Here is a 25,183-nt window from a genome sequence, read left to right on the forward strand (position 1 = left end):
GTGTGTGTTGTATTGCATTATCAGATGTATTTTGCAATATTTAATTCTAAATGAAACTTCATCATAATTTTTGCAACAACAATAGCACTAAAGAGCCTGAAAACAAATTAAAACAGCAATATATATTTTGTAATATATATATATAAAAATTAAATTTACAAAACATTTAAAAATATGTTTAATAATAATAACATTTAATTTAAAATGTAAAAATATGTATTTGTATTTAGGATACATAAATGAGCAGCTTGGACATCCTACTTTAAATTCTTAAAATCAGTAAGCTTTCAAATATAAATATTTTATTTTTGGATTAACTAATTATTTTTCTAAAGTTGCAAGGGGTCAAACATGTCCATATACTCATAAATAGATTTTATTTTTTATTCATTTTTTATTATTAGGTTTGAATTTATTTTTATGATCATAATTTTGTCTAAATCCTGTCTGTATGAATGTGGTTATTTTTACAGCAACTAAACAACAATCAGAAATGTCCCCAAAGACTCTTTATTTTATTTTATTTTATTGTATTATTTTTTAAATTAAAATTTATTTTATTTAAATACTGTAGAACTTTTTGATGACTAATGTTTCCTTTCCAGATGAACTAATCATTTTTGGAAAGGTCAACAGGGTCTGCCATGCTTGAATAAATAGCTGAAGAAGTAACCATAAATTGTTATGCATGACATCACGTTTCTCACAAGTCTAAAATCTTTATCAAGAAAAGGATCAGGATATGAGCACTGCCAGATGGTGAATGGTCAGTTTGTTTTAATTCATGAAAGCACAGGTGGCATTCAGGAGCTTGAGACACACCTGTGTACCTGCAAAGATGCTGAGCGTCAAGTTATCTGCATCACAGACAGGATGTTCAAACCTCACACGCAATCATATATGTGGTCACTGGACATGTACTGTCATTTTGCTGCAAGCTTAATTTGATTAATTTGACACATTTACGATCATATCCTTCTTGAGACATTCATATGGATGTCTACAAAGTAACTCCGGACACTTAAGACTTATTTACACAAGACCATTAGTCTTCATCTCATTTTCCTTATCAGCTGTTAAATGAATTATTAATCATGTATTGTATATTGATTTTGCGGGTTTTATGAATGAATGTTATTTTTACTAATCCTCATCATACATGTACACAGAAGTTGTAAATCATTCACACCCTGCTGTAAATATAATGTTCATTACATCAATTTTATTAAACGTCTCATCAAACATCATTTAAAGAGGTAGAGGAACTGCCGCCCTCATGGACACACACTCATGCCATCACTGGACTTTTGTAATAGCAGGTTGACCCTCCCTGCAGGGTGGGGAGTGAAAGGTGAATGAGAAACGATATAAAAGAGGGTATGAAAAGGAATCCCACAGTACTGGAGCTCTATCTGTAGACCTCTCTCATCTCCCACCATGGACTGGAGAGCATCTACAGTTTGCACACTGCTTCTGGTCCTTACCGGCATTCAGGTTGATTCAAAGACAGGTATATACAGTAAGAGTTAACTTTCAGTCAGAAATTTCCTACTTGAAATGGTTCTTGAGGGGTTTCATCTGTCTTGTTTATTTATTTATTTTTATTATTTTTTTTTTAATAATTTTTTTTAAGTTTAGTTTAATCAATATACATTTTGGAAGCGTTTATATTTAAAATTCTCTCTCTCTCTCTTTAAAATTATTTAAAAATAATTCAAAATTAATTTCTTTTTAATCATGATATGTTTCTTTAGGATTATAACTTTGACCACGGCAGTGTTGGTGCAAAGATGAATTTCAAAGATGATTTTATCTTGTCAAATAGCTTGATGTTGTGGTTGAAAACAGCATTGATATCAGCATTTGGAAAGAAGGAAACCTGAACCTGATACTATCTGATACTGTCATTGATGACTTGCCTTAGAATTTAATAAATATTTTCAGTTGTTTCAAAAAGTTACAAAGTTACTCTCAAAAGTTCCTAAAATATGTCAAACTTTTCATATTTCTTTATTTTCTCCCATTTTGTGTGCAGTCTATCCCAGCAACCATGGCAACAACATCTGTAGCATGTGGGGAAACTTCCACTTCAAGACGTTCGATGGAGACGTGTATCAGTTCCCAGGGATGTGCGAGTATAACCTGGTCTCCGACTGCCAAAGCCTCATTCGCCAGTTCTCAGTTCATGTGAAGAGAACAGAACACAGCACTGGCCCAAAGATCAGCAGGGTGTCGATTTCCATCAATGACATTGGCGTTGAGTTCACAGAGGAACAGGTCGTAGTCAATGGAGAAAAGTACGATTCTAGGGAACCCAACCAGCTGTAAAAGACTTAAACAGGTATTCTGGTTGGTCAGTCTTTCATTGATATCTTTTCTCTTGTTCAGAGTAACGCTACCCGTGCATGTCGCAGGGATCCTTGTGGAAGAGAACACAATTTACACCAGACTCTATTCCAAAATGGGCATCACTGTCATGTGGAACAAAGAGGATGCTGTTATGGTGAGTTTATAGGCTCATTATGAGCTCAAAACAACTCTTATGAAACTACATCTTTAACCAGGGCTGCCAACTCTCAAGAATCAAAAGATATGATTCATGCAATTCACACTTTTCTCACACTCTCACTCTTAGAGGTTCATTGTTTATAAAGGAACTTTGTAAGTTTGCGATATATATATATATATATATATATATATATATATATATATATATATATATATATATATATATATATATATTTATTCCATGGTTTCTCTTGCTCTGATCACATAACATTACTACTGACATCAAGTCCAAATGGCCACAAATACTAAGTCAAATGATCTAACAGTAGATTTTTGTGTGGTCCTTTGTTAGGTGGAACTAGACTCCAAATATTCCAATCAGACTTGTGGACTGTGTGGTGACTTCAATGGAGTTCCAGTTTATAGCGAGTTCATTGAATCTGGTAAGTCACTTTTACAGCCTGATTTCTTACTTTTCTCTATATTAGTGATTATTTGACCAACTATGAACAGTATAAATGATTATTCCTCATGGATTCCTAGTTTGATGAATCTCCAAGAGTTTTAACAATATCCAAGATCAAGCGTCTGTCTTATTCATTACAGGACGGAGGGTTGGCTATGCTGAGTTCGGTAATATGCACAGAGTTCCCAACCCAACACACGTCTGTGAAGATCCTTTTGAAAGCGACGATGAGGAAAATGTGGTGGACAAATGTGAAAAATTTGTAAGTTACTGAAGAAAGCTGATCGTTCCAGATTAAATTGTTAGCCACAACAGCAACTCAATTCTAGAATTCTAGCAGTGTTACTTAATATGGACCTTCAAGATGTTCCACGTCCTTTTCACAACAGCGGGCAGATTGTGCAGATCTTTTGGAGGATGAAAAGTGGTCTTCTTGTAGCTGGGTTTTGAACCCAGAGCCATATATCAAGGCCTGTATGAATGATATTTGCTCGAGCCAACCTGAAGATGAAGACACCAGCATCTCTGCGCTTTGTGCGACTTTGTCTGAATATTCACGTCAGTGCTCTCACTCCGGAGGAACTCCACCATCCTGGAGGACAGCAAACTTCTGTGGTAAGAAATTACTTGATTATTCTGGTGGAAATGGTAGGGTTCCTTTGTCTTCATTTCTTTTTAATAGCAGTTGACTCTGTGTGTCTTGTATTCCTATGCAGCCATGAAGTGTCCCTACAATATGGTACATTCTGAAAGTGGCTCTCCCTGTATGGACACATGCTCACACAAAGACACAAATGAACTGTGTGAAGAACACAACATTGATGGATGCTTTTGCCCGCCAGGTCAGTACCACTATTTATATAATATAATCCAAATTAATATAAACTACTGTTCAAAAGTCTGAGGTCGGTAAGAAGGAATCTTTTATTCAGCAAGGATGTTTTAAATTGATCTAAAGTTATAGTAAAAAATTATAATGATAGCTTTGGAATGTTAAAAAGCTTTTTTTTTTCTGAAGAATCCTGAAAAGAGTAAGCAGCACAACTGTTTTCAACATTCAACAAGTTATTTTAAGTTGTAATAATGTTTCATAATATTACTGTTCTTATTGTATTTTTTTTTTTTTTAAGAACCACATTAAGTTGATATTGATGCATTGTGTTTTTGTTATAGGAACTGTGTTCGATGACATCTCAAACACGGGCTGCATCCCAGCAGAAAAGTGTCAGTGCAAGCATGACCGCGTCTACAGCTCAGGAGAGATTCTACGCAAAGATGAGGAAGAATGGTAAGAAAACACTTTTCACTCAGTTCTCCTCATATTCCTAATATCCATATGCATGGTGCATTTTGTTTTATCCTGGCACATTTTGTGTCCTTTCATGTATTTTACTACTCATATACAAGAAAAATATGTATATTTATCAATATTACTGTAAACTGCATATTCATGACAAAATGCTGAATTATGATGACACTGGATGAATAGGAAAAATGTTTCATAAATATATAAAAATATCAGAACTGTGATTTACCAAGTTGGCATCTGAAGCTCGTGGTTTTCCACATCTGTTTGTAATTGTATTATGTAACTCAGTATATGTAAGGAGGGAAACTGGATCTGTACAAGTATTCCTGGCCCTGGCCTGTGCACAGTAGAGGAAGGATCTCACTTCACCACTTTTGACGGGAAAGAATTCACTTTCCATGGAGATTGCAACTATGTGCTCTCAAAAGTATGTGTTTTAGTTACTAACAACACCTTATTTAATTGCTAAGACATGCTGGGATTTATGGCTGATCTTATACATGCTTTAAAAATATGTGAAATTCTTAATAAATGTCAACTTCTGCATTTGTTTTTGTAGGACTGTAAGGAGTCCAAGTTCATCATATTAGGTCTGATTGTTCCATGTTTTAGTCATCAAACTGACACCTGTTTAAAGTCTGTTGTGGTGCTGTTTGACAACGACATGAAAAATGTGAGTATACCTCTCTACTTCCATCTTGTAAATTTGGCTTTTATAGCAAACAGGTCTTTTTGACAGTTTGAGTGAGTAATGAGATGTACATGATACGGTGCTGTTCAAAAGTTTAAGGTCAGAGAAATGTTTCAAATGTTTATGCTTACCAAGGCTGCATTTATTTGATTGCAAATACAGTGAAAACAGCAATATTGTTAAGCAACTGTATTCTCTTGTATTATATTTGAACGTACCATATTCCTGTGATTAAACATTTATGAATTTTCAATCTTCAGTGCCATTAGATTCTTCAGAAATCCTTCTGACATGTTGATTTGGTGCTGCAAAAACATTTCTTATCATTAATGTTGAAAACAATTGTGCTGCTTAAACATTTTCTGGAAAACGTGATGCATTTTCAAGATAATAATAAAATTGAAAAGCAGTGTAGCTTGTGAAAAATAAAACTATGATGGTGATCTTTCTTCTTCAGCCTCTGATTATTAAAGCTGATGGGACGGTACAACACAATGCAGAAATTTCACTTCCTTATATGACAGGTGAGGCAGAAGAAGCTTTTAATATATTTTCTGTGTTTTAGAGCCCATGTGCTAATATATATATATATATATATATATATATATATATATATATATATATATATATATGAAGTCCTTTTCAAACTCTTCTACTCTTTTTCTCTCAGCTGACTTCACGGTGTTCATGCCATCATCGTTTCACATCATGCTTCAGACGACCTTTGGGCTGCAGGTGCAGGTACAGCTGGTGCCTCTTATGCAGGTCTACATCACTGTGGACCAAAGCTTCCAGGGCAAGACTTGCGGTGAGACCAAAAAACATCTACATTTTAAAGTGAATTCATTATGAAAACCAATGTTGTGGCTTTTGTTTGTTTCTGCAGGTATCTGTGGAAATTTTAACAAAGTGCTGTCAGATGACCTCAAGACCCCTCAAGGAATGGTGGAGGGTACAGCGGTTTCCTTCGCAAACGCCTGGAAGGCCCAATCCAACTGCCCCGACCGTACTGAAAGACTGGATGACCCCTGCTCCTACAGCAGTGATAGCGGTAAGAGACTTTTTGCTTCCCAAAGTCAACGTGGCGAAGTCAGTTCATTTTTATTCTGTATTCATCTTGTTTTATACATATACCAAAGGGTTTATAAGTGGATTAGATAGTAATTTAATTTGGAAGCAATGAAGAGCACTAGTTGGTGGTCACATATGACCAAAAATCACATCAACAGGTGTCAGTATTCTTCCAATACTGATGCATCGGCCAGTATTTCCACATAAAATTACGGGTTGCCCATGTTTGATGCTATATCTGTTCATTTGTGCATTTTCTTTTAAAGAAGGAATTTTAATTAAATTCACGTACTTTATGATGCTTTTAGAGCACTTCGCTGAGTACTGGTGTTCCAAGATGAAGGACAAGGAGAGCCTTTTTGCCAAATGTCACAACACTGTCAATCCAGACAGCTACTACAAAGTATGATCTGAAACAGTAGCAGATTATATACAGACAAGCAGCATTTTCTTAACCTTTTGCAACTAAGAAACCCACTGTTCATTTAATATTATTTATATTGTATTATAGTATTTATTAATATTCTTACATGTTCAGTTTTATTAATTGTATGTGCTGTAATTGCATATTTCTATTTAACTTTAAATCTAGCACAAATTTAATTCAATTTATCCCAGCTTCCACAACATGCAGTGACACAATGTGTCTATGTATTTTCAGAGATGCAAATACTCCAGCTGTACATGTGAGAAGAGTGAGGACTGTCTGTGTACAGTGTTCTCCTCATATGCACGGGCCTGTGCAGCTAAAGGAATAATGCTCCAAGGCTGGAGAGACATCGTGTGCAGTAAGATGGCTGAAAATTATTAATTCTGTAGATGGATGTATGGGGGGGGGGGGGGGATTTCAGTGAACAATACATCAAAAGCCTTTTTAAAAAGTTTACTGTCTTTATGCTTTATGCATAATCTCACATTCCTTGCATTATACTTTTCTTTTCTTTGCACTATTCTGTATTATAAAAATGTAATATTAAATAGATTTGAATATAATTCTAAAGTTTCAAGACCCAGTTTCACAAAAGGGGCTTAGTTTAAGCCAGGACTAGGCCTTAGTTAAATCAAGATATCTGCGCAACTTTTACAAAAATGCCAAAAAATTACAGATGTGCATCTTGACACTGACATATTTTAAGATGTGTCAGAGCAAGATATTTTCATTTGAGACAGCTCAAACATGCGTTTTAGTGTGGGACTCGCTTAAGCCTTGTCTGTGAAACCGGGAGCCAGTGTTGTAAATATTTTACAAGTAATATTAATTTTAATTCAGTGTTAATGAAGTCGATGCCAACTTCATATTATAATATAATGCTTACCATTTTTCACACACTGTGTAGTATATAAATCTATATAGCTGCCTTTACATTTTAGGAAGGGCATCCTTTACATGTGGGATCATCATATTTGGGTGTCTCAGAAAAAGTGTAAATCCCTTATCTACGCTAGAAGATTAGAAGAATGCTTATTTAATTTTGCTACATGCATCTTTAAGACACAATCCCTTTCAAACTGATCCCCACAGAGAAATATACAGAGAATTGCCCAGCCTCCCAGAACTACTCCTATGAGTTGCAGAACTGTCAGCGTACCTGTCTGTCTCTCACCTCTGAGCGCCAAAGCTGCAGCGTTGACTTTGTGCCCGTTGACGGATGCGCATGTCCAGAGGGACTCTACCAGGATGAGAACGGACTGTGTGTACCTATGGAAAAATGCCCATGTTACAACAACGGACAGAAAATTAATCCCGGCAAGTCTGTCACCATTAGGGAAGAACACTGGTAAGTGAATACATATATACTGTGGGTATTAGTGGAGTAGTTATACGAGAAATATAAAAACTATGAATTTAATATACAATTTGATCTCATCTCTCTGTCCAGTGTTTGCATGAATGGAAAACTTCATTGTCGTTCCTGGAAAACCCAAATTCTGGGTATGAAAAGTTACTTTCATCTACTGCAAATGTTAAGTTTGTTTTCGGTTTATATAGACTACCATCACTAGTACTGGGCTATCATGGCATCTGTAGATTATATGCATAGTTATCTAGTCAAATGTGATGTTGAAATTAACTGGCGTACCAAGGTTTTAATAACCAACAAACAGAGAACAATAAATAGTAGTTGATTAATATGGATTTTTTAATGCCCAGTGTTGATATGTTAGACAACAAGCTGGCAGAAGGCGAATATAAATGATGCTGCACAAGTTAACTTTTTTCACAATTGTTATTTTTTCCACAATTGCTTGATGTCTGTTGTAAACAGTCTTTGAATATGGTTTCTGCTATAAAAAGTATAAGAATGATGCAGTGTCTGTGTCTGATATATTTTTCAGGATGTTCCTCTCCAAAGGTTTTCTTCAACTGCAGTACAGCAGCCCCAGATGAACATGGACTGGGGTGTGCAAAGACATGTTTGCAACAGGAAGTTGACTGTGTGAGTCTGTAGATTCTAACATCTCTTCTCTCTTTTTCTTTCCCGAAGTCTAACACTTATGTGGATATCAGCATTTTGCTTGTACATAATGTTTTCTTTCGTTCTTTCCAGTTCTCACTGGACTGTCAGTCTGGCTGCCAGTGTCCTTTTGGTCTATTGGATGATGGGAGAGGACACTGTGTTCAACCGGACAACTGCCCGTGTAAACATGATGGACAGTATTATGCACCAGGAGCTGAGATAACCATAGATTGCAATCAATGGTCTGTAAAACCGGTGTTATTTTAGTATTATTAATATACTATTATAGTTCTTAATGATATTTTGCTTTTTTTTTCATATTTTAAAATGTAAAAGTAATTTTGAGTTTGTTATTTTAGTATTTTTAAAACTACTTTTTAAAAAATATAGTTTTTATTATTTTTTTATTTCAGTTTTAGTTGTTTTATAGTACTTCAGATTCAAGTGTGCACATCAGAAATTTTACAACTAGCTGAAATAAAATAAGTTACAAAATTAAATACAAATATTAAATAAAATAAATTTATATATATATATATATATATATATATATGTGTGTGTGTGTGTGTGTGTGTGTGTGTGTGTGTGTGTGTGTGTACTTTTTTTTGTTAGTTTATTTCATTTCAAGTAATGAACGTTTTTATTTTTGTAAACAATAATAACCCAATGTAAAACAATAGCCATTACCATTGTCACAATAAAGTAACATTATCATAAAACCCTTAAATAATGATCCTGGCCTTTAATGATCTATAGTGTAATACTGTAGAACCACACAAGATTCGAGTCTCCTTCTATATTTACAGCACTTGCAAACGGGGGAAATGGAAATGTACACATTATAAGTGTCCAGGCATATGCACCATTTACGGCAGTGGACATTATAGAACTTTTGATCAGCGAAGATTCGGCTTTAGGGGAGATTGCAGTTATATTGCTGCTCAGGTATGTGCATTTGATCAAAGGCTTTATTTAAAAAAAATGACAAATAAAGCTCTTTCTTCAGGAGGAAACAGTACATTTTCTTGTTTTGCAGGACAAGTGTGGAGATAAAACTGGCAACTTTCGTGTGATCACTGAGAATATGCCTTGTGGAACAACAGGAACCACATGTTCAAAGGCTGTCAAGATACTTTTGGGGGTAAGGCCACAGATGTAGGTCACATAGTATTGTATTTAATACTGTGTGGTACATTCAGATAATAATAAAATGTGTTAAGCTGTTCAGCATGTTAAAGTTATTGTTATATGTAGTATAAGATAATAATAGTGCACAAAAATGTATCATTTAACAGGCCAGTGAAGGATTTCTTTCCATCCTTTTCAACATTTGAAGAAAATATAGAGTCAATGTACGTCACTTGATTCTGTAACTGTTTTACAATGTTTGTGACAGTTTTTTTTTGTTTTTTACTTTTCTCTCAAAGAGGACTTTGCTGCTGCTTTCTGATGGAATTGTAAAACCCATTGATACTGGAAGTGGTCCAAACATCGAGTACACTAAGAGGAACATTGGGATGTACCTTGTCATTGATGCTAACATTGGACTGACAGTTTTGTGGGACCGCAAAACCACCGTCCGCATCATTCTGCAACCTCAGCACATGGTGAGTTGAAGCTATGACTCATGATCTTAATTTTTATATATTTTTAAGTGACATTTCCACACAATTTTCAACAGTCCCTGAATTTGATTTATTTGTATTGCAACATCTGTGCTTTATTGCTTTTTGACAGGGAGACGTTTGTGGTCTGTGCGGAAATTTCAATGGAAATGGAAAAGATGACTTTACCACCCAGGGAAATTTGCCAACTTCAAATATCCTGGAGTTTGTAGACAGCTGGAAAGTGTTAAGCATTTGCCCGGATGCACAACCAGACTACAACCCATGTCATGAGACCCCCAATCGAGAGACATGGGCAAAAATACAATGTAGCATCATCAAGGACATCAAGGGTCCATTCATAGTCTGCCATAAAAAGGTACAGTTGAAAAGACTTCTGAGGGTCAAAGTCAGTAAATGGAGTTCTACATAATCTGGTATCTAAAAATATGCCATATTTTTTAATGATGGAATTGCATGTTCCCACAGGTGGATCCAAACCCATATTATGAGAACTGTGTGAAGGACTCGTGTGCATGTGACACAGGTGGAGATTGTGAGTGCTTCTGTACAGCTGTGGCAGCTTACGCTCAAGCCTGTAATGAAGCAGATGTTTGTGTGAACTGGAGAACACCTGAGATCTGCCGTAAGCATCTTTAACTCTAGTGCACGTCTTAATCTGTAATCTTTTAATGTGATTCATACAGAGTCAGAATTTTCAGCTACTGTGTTTTCACAAAAAAGATAATGTGAATAAATTGATCGCCAGGTCATTGTTTGAAGTGATTTCTTTCCTTTAATAATGTACTGCAGTTTTATTGCATTTATTTTAGTAAAACTGTACACATTCATACTTCTGTCCATGTTTCTCTGTCAGCTGTGTACTGTGACTACTACAATAACGGAACGGAAGATTGCACATGGCATTACAGTCCTTGTCATACACCTTGCTACAAAACCTGTCTCAACCTTAATGGTACCTGCAGTGATAACAGTTTACCCCATCTGGAAGGTGAGTTGACATCTGGTGCACGCTAGTGCACAGTTTTCAAGACTGATATGCACACTGCATATTTCTGACCTCCTTTTTGTGTGGCAGTGTGCACTCATTTTTTGTTAGTTTGTGAACAGCTCCACCTCTGAAGATGCACAATTTTAAAGCAACTCTTGTCAAGGTGGCACATCTTGACCTTTTTTTTTTCTTTTTTTTGCTCTTTGAGGCTTTGAGGGAGGGAGGTTTATTGCATAGTTTATCCAAGGCTTTTTTCCCCTTTTTTTATTTTAAAGAAGTATATTTTATTTTTAGCTTAACGCAAAGTTTAGACTATTATTTTAAATTAGTAATCATTTAGAATTAACATTATTTTCTTGTTGATTTGTTTCACTATAAACTGACATAACGGACAGTGATTAACCTCATTTTGTCTCTGTACATAAAGATGAAAAAATTTCCTGATTGTGTACTGTAAATGTAATCATTTACATTAAGGACCTAGTTCGTGCTTGTCTAAAATTTAAATTACATTAAAAAAATTAGCGTAAAATTAGGGAAGTAACTTATGATTATTTTGCTAACTGAGTAATAATCTGTCGATTAGTCTGGTGATTAATGAAACAATTTGATCTTTTTTTTAATGTAATAAAAATAGACTTGAACGAATGATAGACTTAAAAAATGACTTAAAATGCATTTAAAGTAGCAATGAGGCAATAGTAGTCGTTTCAAATACAATTTCAAGAGCAAGTAATCATATAGTTTTATTGAACAAAACAGTTAAAATACATTAAATAATACATGTAATAAAGCAATAACATTATGTAAATTATGTATTATATCAAATGCCTACAGAGGTTGTCTACAGCCTGATGATAGTTTTTATACTTTGGAGTGCAACCTAATCCTTGTTTAATATTTAATAAACATTTGATTCAAAGATCACTTAATCTTACATATTTGGCCATTTTTATGATAGAAATGCTACAGCCACTCTCATTTCTCGAACAAGAACATGTGGACATCAAAACATTCAATCTCAGAGCGAGGGTTTAAACTTTTATTTTGAAATTGCAATGAACAGTTAGCATACTTAGATCATAATGTAATTCTTCTGTGTTGGGGTAGGATTAAAAATGATTTACCTTATAAATCTGGTAGAATGGTGCACATTGTTCCCAGATGAACGTTATAAGCAACTCAGACTAGCAGCATATTTAAAGATAGAGTTTGAGACGTCCATGCATGTAAATCATAACTGTTTGTATAGAGCAGCATTTACTGCCCCTCTGAGATGCACATAACCTACACGCATATAAAGCGCATATATTTATTTAATTTCATTTTATTTCAGCCTTTGTCAAATGTTTAAATGGTTTTAATATTTTCTGTAGCCTTTGAAAAAAAAATGCTTTTCATGGATTCTCGTTCCTTGGAATGCGCCACTTCCGATACTTTTAACATAGACAAAATGCAGCCAAGGATTTTTTTTAAATCAAGTACTCAAATTTAATCGAGAAATCATGACAGCCTACAATAGAAGAAATTTTCTTTTTTTATGAAAGAAAAGGTCCATGTGTAATAATGTTGTTAATGAAATGAAAATGTTTGACAAAATTAGAAAAGAAGATTTAAGAGATTTAAGAAATTGTTGTACAATTTAGTTTGACAAATAATGACACAAATAAACTCAAAGGCTTACTGGGTTTTATACCATTATTTGATTATTTTGTAGTGTGGGTTTGGGTAAGTGCAGTAAAAACAAACGGTTTTTAACACATCCTCCTAATGGACCCACAACCTAATCAGTTTGCACATAAAGAAATTGATTAATTCATCAAATTAGTTATTTATTGTCATTGTTATAAACAATAATGAGATAACATCAGAGCAACCTTCAATGTAAAAAACACAATAAGAGTCCATAAAGTGCAATCCATTATACCTTATACCATTTGGTACCCATTTTGAGATAATGAGATAAACTCATTCATTTCGGGAGGTGCATGCACTCAGCAGAGGCTTATGGTGCGGAACCAGGTGAAAATATAAACAAGGCACAACAGCCAATTACAGGCAATGTTTTATGTATGTATGTATGTATGTATGTGTGTATGTATGTGTGTATGTATGTATGTATGTCTGTGTGTGTGTGTGTGTGTGTGCACGACCCTCTTTGAAGGGAAATAATTATTTTCATCCTTCTCTGGAATGATACATTTTTAAGGGATGAAAAGGATTATCAGTTAATGAAAGATATTTTATTTTTTTCATTTGACCTGTTTTCAGAAGACTAAAATGCATGGAATTTAATCATTGCCCAGCACTAATAACTATGCATAAATGTCTTGGAATACCACTCAATATCCAGACAGACTGTTTTTGGGGACATTTTGAATTATTTAATTTTTTATAATAATTATTTTTAATTTATGTATGCAGGATGTTATCCAAAATGTCCAGATGATAAGCCTATTTTTGATGAGCAAAATCAGATCTGTGTGGAGGAATGTCCAGAGCCGACGACTACACCAGAACCTACCACATCACCTACCCCTACACCAACAACTACCACAAAGTATACTACAACTACACCAGAACCTCCCACATCGTCTACCCCTACACCGACAACTACCACCGAGCCTACTACAACAACACCAGAACCTCCTACATCATCTACCACTACACCTACAACTACCACAGCATCTACTACAACAACACCAGAACCTACCACATCATCTACTCCTACAACAACAACTACAACAACATTAGAACCTACCACATCATCTACCCCTACACCGACAACTACAACAACATTAGAACCTACCACATCATCTACCCCTACACCAACAACTACCACCGAGCCTACTACAACAACACCAGAACCTCCTACATCATCTACCACTACACCTACAACTACCACAGCATCTACTACAACAACACCAGAACCTACCACATCATCTACTCCTACAACAACAACTACAACAACATTAGAACCTACCACATCATCTACCCCTACACCGACAACTACAACAACATTAGAACCTACCACATCATCTACCCCTACAACGACAACTACCACTGAGCCTACTACAACAACACCAGAACCTCCTACATCATCTACCACTACAACGACAACTACCACAAATCCTACTACAACAACACCAAGACCTACCACATCATCTACCCCTACATCAACAACTACAACAAAGTCTACTACAACAACACCAGAACCTACCACATCATATACCCTTACACCGACAACAACCACAAAGTCTGCTACAACAACAGAATGTTTAATATGTTGGTGGACTGACTGGTTTAATGAATATAATCCTTTAGTAGGAGGAGGGCATGATTTGGAGACTTATACAAACATAGCAGAAGGTGGAAAAGAGATCTGTGAAGAGCCACTAGATATCGAATGTAGGGCTGTGGGTCAGCCTGACATGAGCTTTAATGATTATATTAATCTTTCAAATCAAGTTGCCCATTGCAATGTTTCATATGGATTGGTGTGTAAGAAAGAACAACAGAATGTCCGGCCCTATAAATGTGTGGACTATGAAATACGTGTGTACTGCTGTATCCCTTGTTCAAGTACCACATCATCTACCACTATGACAACAACTACTACAAAATCCTCTACCAAAACACAAGAACCTACCACATCATCTTCCCCTACACCGACAACTACCACAAAGTCTACTACAACACCAGAACCTACCACATCATCTACTCCTACACCGACAACTACAATAAAATCTACTACAACACCAGAACCTACCACATCATCTTCCCCTACACCGACAGCTACCACCGAGCCTACTACAACAACACCAGAACCTCCTGCATCATCTACCCCTACACCGACAACTACTACAGCATCTACTACAACACCAGAACCTACCACATCATCTTCCCCTACACCCACAACTACTACAACGTCTACTACAACACCAGAGCCTACCACATCATCAACTCCTACACCGACAGCTATTACAGCATCTACTACAACAACACCAGAACCTCCTACATCATCTACCCCTACCCCGACAACTACTACAGCATCTACTACAACACCAGAACCTACCACATCATCTTCCCCTACACCGACAGCTACCACCGAGCCTACTACAACAACACCAGAACCTCCTACATCATCTACCCCTACACCGACAACTACTACAGCATCTACTACAACACCAGAACCTACCACATCATCTTCCCCTACACCCACAACTACTACAACGTCTACTACAACACCAGAGCCTACCACATCATCAACTCCTACACCGACAGCTATTACAGCATCTACTACAACAACACCAGAACCTCCTTTATCATCTACCCCTACCCCGACAACTACTACAGCATCTACTACAACACCAAAACCTACCACATCATCTACCCCTACACCGTCAACTACCACAAAGACCACTACAACAACAGAACCTACCACATCATCTAGTCTTACACAAACAACTACTATTGCATCTACTACAACAACACCAGAAACTACAACGTCATCTACCCCTACACCAACAACTACAACAAAGTCTACTACATCTACACCAGAACCTACCACATCATCTACCCCTACACCGTCAACTACCACAAAGACCACTACAACAACAGAACCTACCACATCATCTACTCCTACACAAACAACTACTACAGCACCTACTACAACAACACCAGAACTTACCACATCATCTACCCCTACACCGTCAACTACGAAAAAGCCTACTACAACAACAGAACCTACCACATCATCTACTCTTACACAAACAACTACTACAGCATCTACTACAACACCACCAGAAACTACAACATCATCTACCCCTAAACCAACAACTACAACAAAGTCTACTACATCTACACCAGAACCTACCACATCATCTACTCCTATAATGACAACTACAACAAAGTCTACTACAACACCAGTACCTACTACATCATCTACTCCGACACCGACAACTACTACATCTACAACTACAACACCAGAACCTACCACATCATCTACCCCTACACCAACAACTACTACAAAGTCTACTACATCAACATCAGAACCTACCACATCATCTACTCCTATACCGACAACTACTACACCATCTATTACAACAACACCAGGACCTACCTCATCATCTACTTCTACACTGACAACTACTACATCTACTACAACAACACCAGAACCTACTACATCATATACTCCTACACCAACAGCTACCACAAAGTCTACTACAACAACACCAGAACTTACCACATCATCTATACCTACCACGACAACTACAATGAAATCTACTACAACAACACCAGAACCTACCACATCATCTACTCCAACACCAACAACTACCACAAAGTCTACTACATCAACACCAGAACCTACCACATCATCTACTCCTATATCGACAACTACTCCAGCATCTACTACAACAACACCAGAACCTACCACATCATCTACTCCAACACCAACAACTACCACAAAGTTTACAACTACAACACCAGAACCTACCACATCATCCATTCCTACACCAACAACTACAACAAAGTCTACTACAACATCAGAACCTACTACATCATCTACTCTTAGACCGACAACTACTACAAAGTTTACTACAACATCAGAACCTACCACATCATCTTCCCCTACAACGACAAGTACTACAACGTCTACTACAACACCTGAACCTACCACATCATCTACCCCTACATCGACAACTACAACAAAGTCTTCTACAACAACACCAGGACCCACCACATCATCTTCTCCTACACCGACAACTACTACAAAGTCTACTTCAACAACAGAGCCTACCACATCATCTACTCTTACACCGACAACTACTACAATGTCTACTACAACAACACTAGAACCTACCACATCGACACCAGAACCTACTCCATCATCTACTCCTACACCGACAACTACAACAAAGTCTACTACAACAACACCAGGACCCACCACATCATCTACTCCTACTCCGACAACTACTACAACAACAACAACAAAAACCACCACACAGTCTACACTGACAACTACAACAAAGTATACTACAACAACACCAGAACCTACAACATCATCTAGCCCTACACCGACAACTATCAAAAAGTCTACTTCAACACCAGAGCCTACCACATCATCTACTCTTACACCAACAACTACGACAATGTCTACTACAACAACACTAGAACCTACCACATCAACACCAGAACCTACTCCATCATCTACCCCTACACCGACAATTACAACAAAGTCTACTACAACAACACCAGAACCGACCACATCATCTACTGTTACACCGACAACTACAACAACAACACAAGAACCTACAGCATCATCTACCCCTACACCAACAACAACACAGTCTAGATCAACAGCTGAAACAATAAGTGTTATTTCTGGAACAACAACAACAACAAAAAACACATCTTCACCACAATATAATGAATCACATACAACAGAATCTACCACATCACCTATCCTGACAACTAGCATAAATCCTACAACAACAAAAGAAATTACATCTACAGTGTCAACTACCACAACACCAGAAGCTACCACATCTTCTACCCCTACACCGACAAGAACAACAAAGTCTATTACAACAACACCAGAACCTACAACACTATCTACCCCTACACTTATTCCTTCACCAACTCCAAATTATGACTGTCCAGAATGGGACAAAAATGTATGATTTAATACACTTTCTTTTCATTTTTGTTTCAAGCAGTCATGAAATGCAGTTTTATGTTGTTTCTTGAGGTTATACCGTTTATTTAATATTAATTTTTTTACATCAAAGAGTTTTAATAATTGTAAAAAAAAATATATAATTTTCACTCTCTGTAAAAACCACTCAATGTCAAGGGGCGACTTCTTGCAGACATTGATGTAAATGCCCACTGATTGGCTAAATTTATAGCACCATATCCATGTCCTGCTTTAGAGCATGTAATGTGTTTTGATACTCGAGATGGCAAGCACTCTGATAAGGACATATATGTTTGAGCCAGAGTCAGATACCAAGGCCGTCCAAATTTAAACATGTTTATGATATGTGTTAATATCAAGAAAATTTTGATTCTCCATGTCATGACCCCTTCATGTAGTGTGTATATATATATATATATATATATATATATATATATATATATATATTTTTTTTTTTTTTTTACTGAAGCAATGTACTTTTATAAGTATCCATGTTATCACTGAAATATTCCAAGGGAATAACATACACTACATTGTAATTTTACATATATCAGGCTTTCTGATTCTAGTACTTTTCTCATTATCACCAGACCAATGAGACCTTCTACTTATGTGACTGCTATATGGCGAGGTGCATAGAAGACAACATCATCGAAATTATCCCATTTGAATGCCCTCCACTGCAGAACATCACCTGTGAAAATGGCAAAGAACCAGTGCTTGTAAATGATGAGCATGGCTGCTGCCAATATTATGCTTGTGACTGTAAGTAAACTGGTACTGAAATTCTTATATTTGTTTCCGTAATTATTGAAATTAGTAGCAATGATGTACTGTCAAGCTCAATATATTTTAACTCTTAGTACTGGAACAAGCTGTAAGTAAATCTGGGACGTTGTGTTTACCAAAGTCAAGTAGCTTGTTCAGTTAAAAAAACTGAATGCTGTTTTTTTATTGTTTACCCTTTCCTTATCATAGGCTTTTGTGAAGGCTGGGGTGACCCACATTACATCACATTTGATGGACACTTCTACAGTTATCAAGGAAACTGCACTTATGTATTAATGGAGGAAATCAGACCTAAATTTCATTTGAAGATCTACATCGACAGTGTCTACTGTGACCCTGTTGAGCGTGTATCCTGTCCCAGATCTATAATTGTGTCTTACAACAAACTAGTCATAACACTCACAAATCACAATCTCATAGGAGGTGCAGACCTAGAGGTGAGACTTTCTAGATTTGGAATGAATAACATGTTTGGTCTGCTTTACTAAGTATCCGGAAATTCTCCTGTCATAACAGGTTTTTGAGAACAACGTAAAGATACCACTACCACATGCACGTAATGGTGTGAGAATTGTAAGCTCAGGTCTAGACTTGATCCTGAGTATTCCACTGCTGGGTGTTAATATAACATTTGGAGCCACTGGTTTTGGCGTTAATCTGCCTTTCCAGCTTTTTGGAAACAACACACAAGGTCATTGTGGTAAGTCAGCCACTGCTCCTATGTTGTGTGGATGGTGACATCAAAGTGTGGATAGTATAGGAGGGATTTGTTTTTATGCATTGCCCATCTAAATCACTCTAAATCACAAATTAATTCTCACTAAGGAACATGCAACAACAACAAGGCTGATGATTGCATGATCCCTGGAGGGATCTTGGTGGACGACTGTGCAGTGATGGCAGATTACTGGCCAGCCAGTGGTGTGAATGGTGATATTTGCACTCCACCTACTGCATTACCTCCTGTTGGGGGTGACAAACCTACATCTAAGCCATGCCCAGTTAATCCTGACTGCAATCTCCTCAAAAGCGAGTGAGTGGATTCTGTATGGTGGTTTTATTATAAATTTCAATATACAGAGCATCCAAAATGATATGTACTACCTCTGCTTTCTCAGGGTGTTCGAAGCATGCCATTCCCATATGTCCCCCGATAACTTCTTTACAGCATGTGAATATGACAGTTGTCATATGAGCAACCCTGCCGTGGTGTGTACCAGTCTGCAGACTTACGCAAGGTCTTGCTCTCAATTAGGGATTTGCATACACTGGAGGAACTACACTAACCTTTGCAGTAAGTTGCATTTTATAAATTTTATATCATACTGTTGCTTTAGGTTTTTCCAAAACCCTTAACTTTCTGTTGGACATTTCTGACTTTAAATTCCTTTTTTAATATATATATATATATATATATATATATATATATATATATATATATATATATATATATATATCAGATTTTCTTTGTGATCTCAGACTTTTGGAAGTTTAGAGATTATTGTAAGTGTTGTTTTTGTCTTTTATTCCCCAGATATTGAATGTCCAGAAGATAAAGTCTTCAATCCTTGTGGTCCAGCTGAGCCACAAACCTGTGCTGATACGTATGCACATTTATCAACATTTTTTAAATAATTTAGATATTTGTGAATATAAAAGTTTAGTACTTTAGTATTGTATAATGAGGGATGGGAATATGACAGGGAATAAAACAGTATTATTTTGCAGATGTTTATTGTAATGAATCTCAGGTGATATGTATATAATAAAAAAGGTAAATACTTTGCAGACCTGGACAGAACACAATTAAAGTGCCCACAGAGGGCTGCTTCTGTCCCGAGGGCTCATTGCTCTTTAACGAGGAGTCAGGAGTCTGTGTGAACAAATGCGGTGAGAAGCCTTCTATTCAAGTTTATGTGCATGCTTATTGAGATGTACAAAAAAAATTGCCTTTATCTTAGCTGCTATTCAATAACATATCTGTCTTATTTATTTTCTTCTTTTTTTTGTTTTTAGGATGCCTGGATGCCTCTGGAACACCACGTGAGGTATGGTGGTATTTAACAGTTTCAATTTAGCTGTTTACTCTATACTAGAATTTCAACTTCAAGGTAATTCCAAAACATTTACTTTTATTCTCTTGATATTTTGATGCAGTTTGATGAAGTTTTTGAGTACAACTGTGAGGAGTGTATCTGTGAGAAGGCCAGCAAATCTATAAACTGTAAGCCCAAGAAGTGTGCTGATGTGAACCCCGCGAGCTGCACTGAGCCTGGCTTTGTGCTGGTCAATGTCACTGATCCTTCAGACCCATGCTGCAGCAAACAAGTTTGCAGTAAGTTTATTTAGGTTTTTTCTTTTTCAAGAGTACAGTTATTTTGGTTTGGGTTCACATCTTCCTTTTGATTTATATGATGTAGATTGTGATGTCAACATGTGCCCACCTATGGATACAAAGTGTGCAGTCGGGTATGCACCAGTCTTGGAAGTGCCTGATGGAAAATGCTGTCCAGTAATCAAATGCGGTATTGCTATTATTCACACTTCAGTTAATTTTTGTGAAATTTGTATGCTTATTATTGTCTCAGATGGTGTTTGTAATATCATTCTGTAAAGTTATGTTTTGTTGTTTGCCTCCTCAGAGCCAAAAAAAGTGTGCGTCCACAAAAATGTAGAATATCAGGTAAATGAAATGACTGTAATAGTAGGCTACTTAAAAAAAAAAAAAATAATAATAATAATAATTAAGCTTTACATGCTAACTTCTCTCCCATCACTTTCCCTAGCCTGGTACCGACATCCCTGTTGTTGACTGTCAGGAATGCAGCTGTACATGGGACGTGGATCCTAAAACGCAGTTCTTCAAGATCAAATGTGGATTTGTGCAATGCAATGAAAAATGTGATCCTGTAAGTGGCAAGACAAGCTTCTGATCAGCTTGTCTCAGGACTGAGTTTAATTTCATTGACTTCATTTGTTCATTTTTCACAGGGTTATGAATATCTTGATACGAACCCTGACGACTGCTGTGGAAAGTGTGTGCAAACTCACTGCATTGTCAGTATTAATGGCGTCGATCATATACTGAAGGTAAAATCAAATAAGGTTCAGTTGCTTTGAGGTGTGGAATATTCAGGTTAAATGGAACTTAAAGGAATAGATGTTCAAAAGTTAAATTAATTATAAATGTAAAAAACATAGTCTACCCTACTACAGTAAAGTTGTCTGAATGTGTGTGAGGAAAAGACCCAACTTTAAGCCATTATTCCCTAAAAAAAATTTATTCCTCCCAGCAAGCCTAACATTTTTGGAGTGAATTTGACCTTTATCTCTTTTTGTTCATAGGAAGGAGAGACTTTGCCCTCGACAAATCAGGGCTGTGATAGAATCACGTGTACTAAAGTTAATGGACAATTCATCACCAACAAATACACAGTCCAGTGTCCTCCTTTCAACATTACCAACTGCCAGCCTGTCAGTACTTTGTGCATCATACAAACACACATTTACATGTTAGATTGACTTTTCATGGTGATTAAATCACAAAGTGTTGACATTCTGGTTTTGTGAATTGCTCTACAGGGCACCGTCCAGCTGTCATCTGATGGCTGCTGCAAAGTTTGTGAGTGTTTTTTTTAAATATTTTTTTAAAGAAATGATTTCTGCATTGTCTTTGTGTATTCAATTGTATGTGTTTGAAGGTTCGGACCAAATTAAGGGATGTCAAGTACAGACCGTTCTCGATTACATAAATCACAACGACTGTCAGTCAGAGAAGAAAATGGACCTGACATTTTGTGGTGGAGACTGTGCTAGTTTTAGCAGGTGAGTAGACACAGAGTCTGTGGCATCAGAACTGGCATCCTAACTTAAACAGACACTCATTAGTGACCAGTTTGAAATGGTTTACATGTGTTTTTCTCTCTTTCTCACATTTGTAGGTACACTGAACCTGGATTGTCCACTTGTACCTGTTGCCAGGCCACTCGCTCAAGTAATCGCACAGTGAATCTTGGTTGCATAAACGGAGACATAGTGCCCTACATGTACATCCATGTTGAGGAGTGCGCCTGTAGAAGAACTAACTGTCATAGACCAGGAGTGGGCCACACACTCATTGAAGACAGTCAAAGAAAACGCAGCTTAGGACTTCCGTGAGCTGAAGCAGTAAATCATCCTTGATGATGAAATATGAATTCTATGAAAACCTTGTTTGGAAATTAATTTAATTTGCACATGCTTTGTTTAACGTTTCTAAAACTTTATCTATAGATCTCTTTTTTTCTTTTCTTAAAAATGCACACTATTTTGCTTGTGTTTGAAATTAAAAGCAATAAAAGCATCTTAAACCTAAAGGCATTCATACTGATTCTTGTACTGAGAACATTTTTAGATTTTGTTTATGATCACATATTTGTAAATACATATATAATATTATTTACACCATTTGGCCATAACCTTGTAGATCATGGCACTAGTGACACAATCTACTTTTTGAGCTACAGAAATATTATAAAAGTGAATAACCAAATAATGTAGTCATTAGGTTCAAATCATGTTTTACTAGGAGTGAAATTGCATGATACAAGTAAAACTGCTTTAAAATGTTATGATCATCATAGCATGTAAAACTTTGAGAACACAAATTTGTCCTTGCTGAAATTATCTAGTGCATCTATTTGTTTTTATATTGCTGGTTTATGGACTGTCATGTGACAGTTGTCCACTGTCATTGCATGACGTTTGTTCTTTCAATAACAAAAACAATAATCTTCAGTTACTCACATCTCATGTACTGTAACATGAGCATGCTGATTTTGTTTATCCTGTGTTTAAAAGATTAGCTTTCACTATGAGAATGTCAGAATCCCTCCTAAACTTTAGCAAAATACAAAAATATATGGATTAATCATGAAAAAAAAAAAAATCAAAATACCATATCTAAAACTTGTACTTACAGGATGTCGAATGCATCCTACATGTAAATAGAGCATTAATCAAGTATCAACATCTCTAACAAACATGAACAGGTTATCTTTTGGGTGGTAGATAATGTGTAAATACACTTAATGTAATAATTGTAATGGCCGTGTAATGTATTTAAGTTCTTTATCAGACATTTCTTCACATGCAACGCAACAGAAAAAAGGAACATTAGGGATGACCCAGAATATGGATTTAACTAAAAAGAAAGCATTAGAAAAGCAACAGTGGGTCAGCTGTTTATTCTAGCCATCTTACATGGTATTGCATTAAAGCTCTTCTATCTATATTGAATAAATTGAAGTTGAAATATATCACTTCTATCAGTCTATCAAGTTTCACTGTGGTGCAGTCGGTGAAATGAGGGCTAGGATCTCATCTATAAATTACAAATTTTATCAGATTCAATCCTAAAGTCAATTGATTTGATCCTATGTTAAAATTGAGGAATTATAAAGGCAGCAAGTTATGTATGTTTATGCTTAAGCCAACAGAAAAGTATGTGTTCATGTACCATTGTATGCCAGTGCATGCTGACTCGATTTACTGTACGGTAATACAACATTGATTAACTGACCAGCATTTCAAAAGTCCATCAATACTGTGACATTTCACTTTTTATATAAATTCGCTTGTCAGTATTTCTGGCATTCCAGACAGAATGCCAGTCTGTGTTGTTCTGCTACATGTGATGATTGATCCTGCTTTGGTTTTGTATGAAATTATTTTCATTTGTAGAGTGAAATATAGACAAAATTAGTGCCAAAATTGTGTCTTACTGTATAACAGGGTCTCTTTTTAGTAAATGCAAAGAAATACCTTGCTAACCCAGAACCAGGAATAGTTACTCTGAAAAGGTATATATTTATAGAATAGTTTACTTTGCTTCATGCTGTACAAATATATTTTGTGTGAAATGATAACACAATTTGTATTTCTCCTCACCAAGGTTTGCATACAAATTGTTTAAACTCAGTTACAGCTACAGGATATTAACCATTTATCTGATTAAAAGATAGAATCCCATAGTAATGCATAATAGGTTGCTACTTGTGGTCTCTAACAGGGCCGGATTTACACATTGGCAGGCACATGCCTACGCCTGCTTGTCCAGGGGGACACAAACACAGTGGAGATATATATACACAGGTGCTGGTCATATAATTAGAATATCATCAAAAAGTTTATTTATTTCAATACTTCCAATCAAAAAGTGAAACTTGTATATTAGATTCATTCATTACAACAGACTGATATATTTCGAATTATATTTCTTTTAATTTTGATGGTTATAGCTGACAACTAAGGAAAATCCCAAATTCAGTATCTCAGAAAATAAGAATATTGTAAAAAAGGTTCAATATTGAAGACCCCTGGTGCCACACTCTAATCAGCTAATTAACTCAAAACACATGCAAGGCCTTTAAATGGTCTCTCAGTCTAGTTCTGTAGGCTACACAATCCTGGGGAAGACTGCTGACTTGACAGTTGTCTAAAAGACGACCATTGACACCTTGCACAAGGAGGGCAAGACACAAAAGGTCATTGCAAATGAGGCTGGCTGCTCACAGAGCTCGGTGTCCAAGCACAT

At 36.2% G+C, this 25,183-nt stretch overlaps 1 protein-coding gene across 1 annotated transcript; it reads left to right on the top strand.

Moving 5' to 3' along the window:
- Window positions 1-1,394: 1,394 nt before the first annotated feature.
- LOC132124785 (mucin-2-like) lies at window positions 1,395-22,964 on the top strand. The gene is made up of 49 exons (XM_059535938.1): window positions 1,395-1,510; window positions 2,036-2,297; window positions 2,389-2,503; window positions 2,861-2,951; window positions 3,115-3,236; window positions 3,364-3,589; window positions 3,691-3,816; window positions 4,148-4,262; window positions 4,572-4,710; window positions 4,843-4,956; window positions 5,432-5,498; window positions 5,645-5,782; window positions 5,861-6,025; window positions 6,354-6,448; window positions 6,707-6,833; window positions 7,568-7,823; window positions 7,926-7,978; window positions 8,383-8,483; window positions 8,595-8,746; window positions 9,311-9,449; window positions 9,541-9,645; window positions 9,932-10,111; window positions 10,242-10,487; window positions 10,598-10,754; window positions 10,986-11,120; window positions 13,545-15,522; window positions 15,618-15,904; window positions 15,971-16,653; window positions 16,696-16,763; window positions 16,854-17,151; window positions 17,191-17,469; window positions 17,702-17,797; window positions 18,411-18,585; window positions 18,799-19,046; window positions 19,126-19,309; window positions 19,435-19,642; window positions 19,728-19,903; window positions 20,144-20,213; window positions 20,399-20,499; window positions 20,626-20,657; window positions 20,767-20,944; window positions 21,030-21,134; window positions 21,252-21,292; window positions 21,396-21,518; window positions 21,601-21,699; window positions 21,955-22,083; window positions 22,192-22,231; window positions 22,311-22,434; window positions 22,551-22,964. Exons 1-49 carry the CDS (start codon window positions 1,438-1,440, stop codon window positions 22,765-22,767), a joined length of 9,438 nt encoding a protein of 3,145 aa, XP_059391921.1. The 5' UTR covers window positions 1,395-1,437; the 3' UTR covers window positions 22,768-22,964.
- The last annotated feature ends 2,219 nt before the right edge of the window (window positions 22,965-25,183 follow it).

The sequence above is a fragment of the Carassius carassius genome, chromosome 43 (assembly GCF_963082965.1).
Source record: "Carassius carassius chromosome 43, fCarCar2.1, whole genome shotgun sequence".
Lineage (NCBI taxonomy): Eukaryota > Metazoa > Chordata > Actinopteri > Cypriniformes > Cyprinidae > Carassius > Carassius carassius.

Bases quoted from the DNA above. Each gene is read 5' to 3' on its own strand.
- LOC132124785 (XM_059535938.1), top strand. From the start codon at position 1,438: ATGGACTGGAGAGCATCTACAGTTTGCACACTGCTTCTGGTCCTTACC. The intron at 16,654-16,695 runs GTCTACTACAAC...ATCTACTCTTAG, and splicing joins ACACCAACAACTACAACAAA to ACCGACAACTACTACAAAGT. The intron at 21,293-21,395 runs GTAAATGAAATG...CACTTTCCCTAG, and splicing joins ACAAAAATGTAGAATATCAG to CCTGGTACCGACATCCCTGT.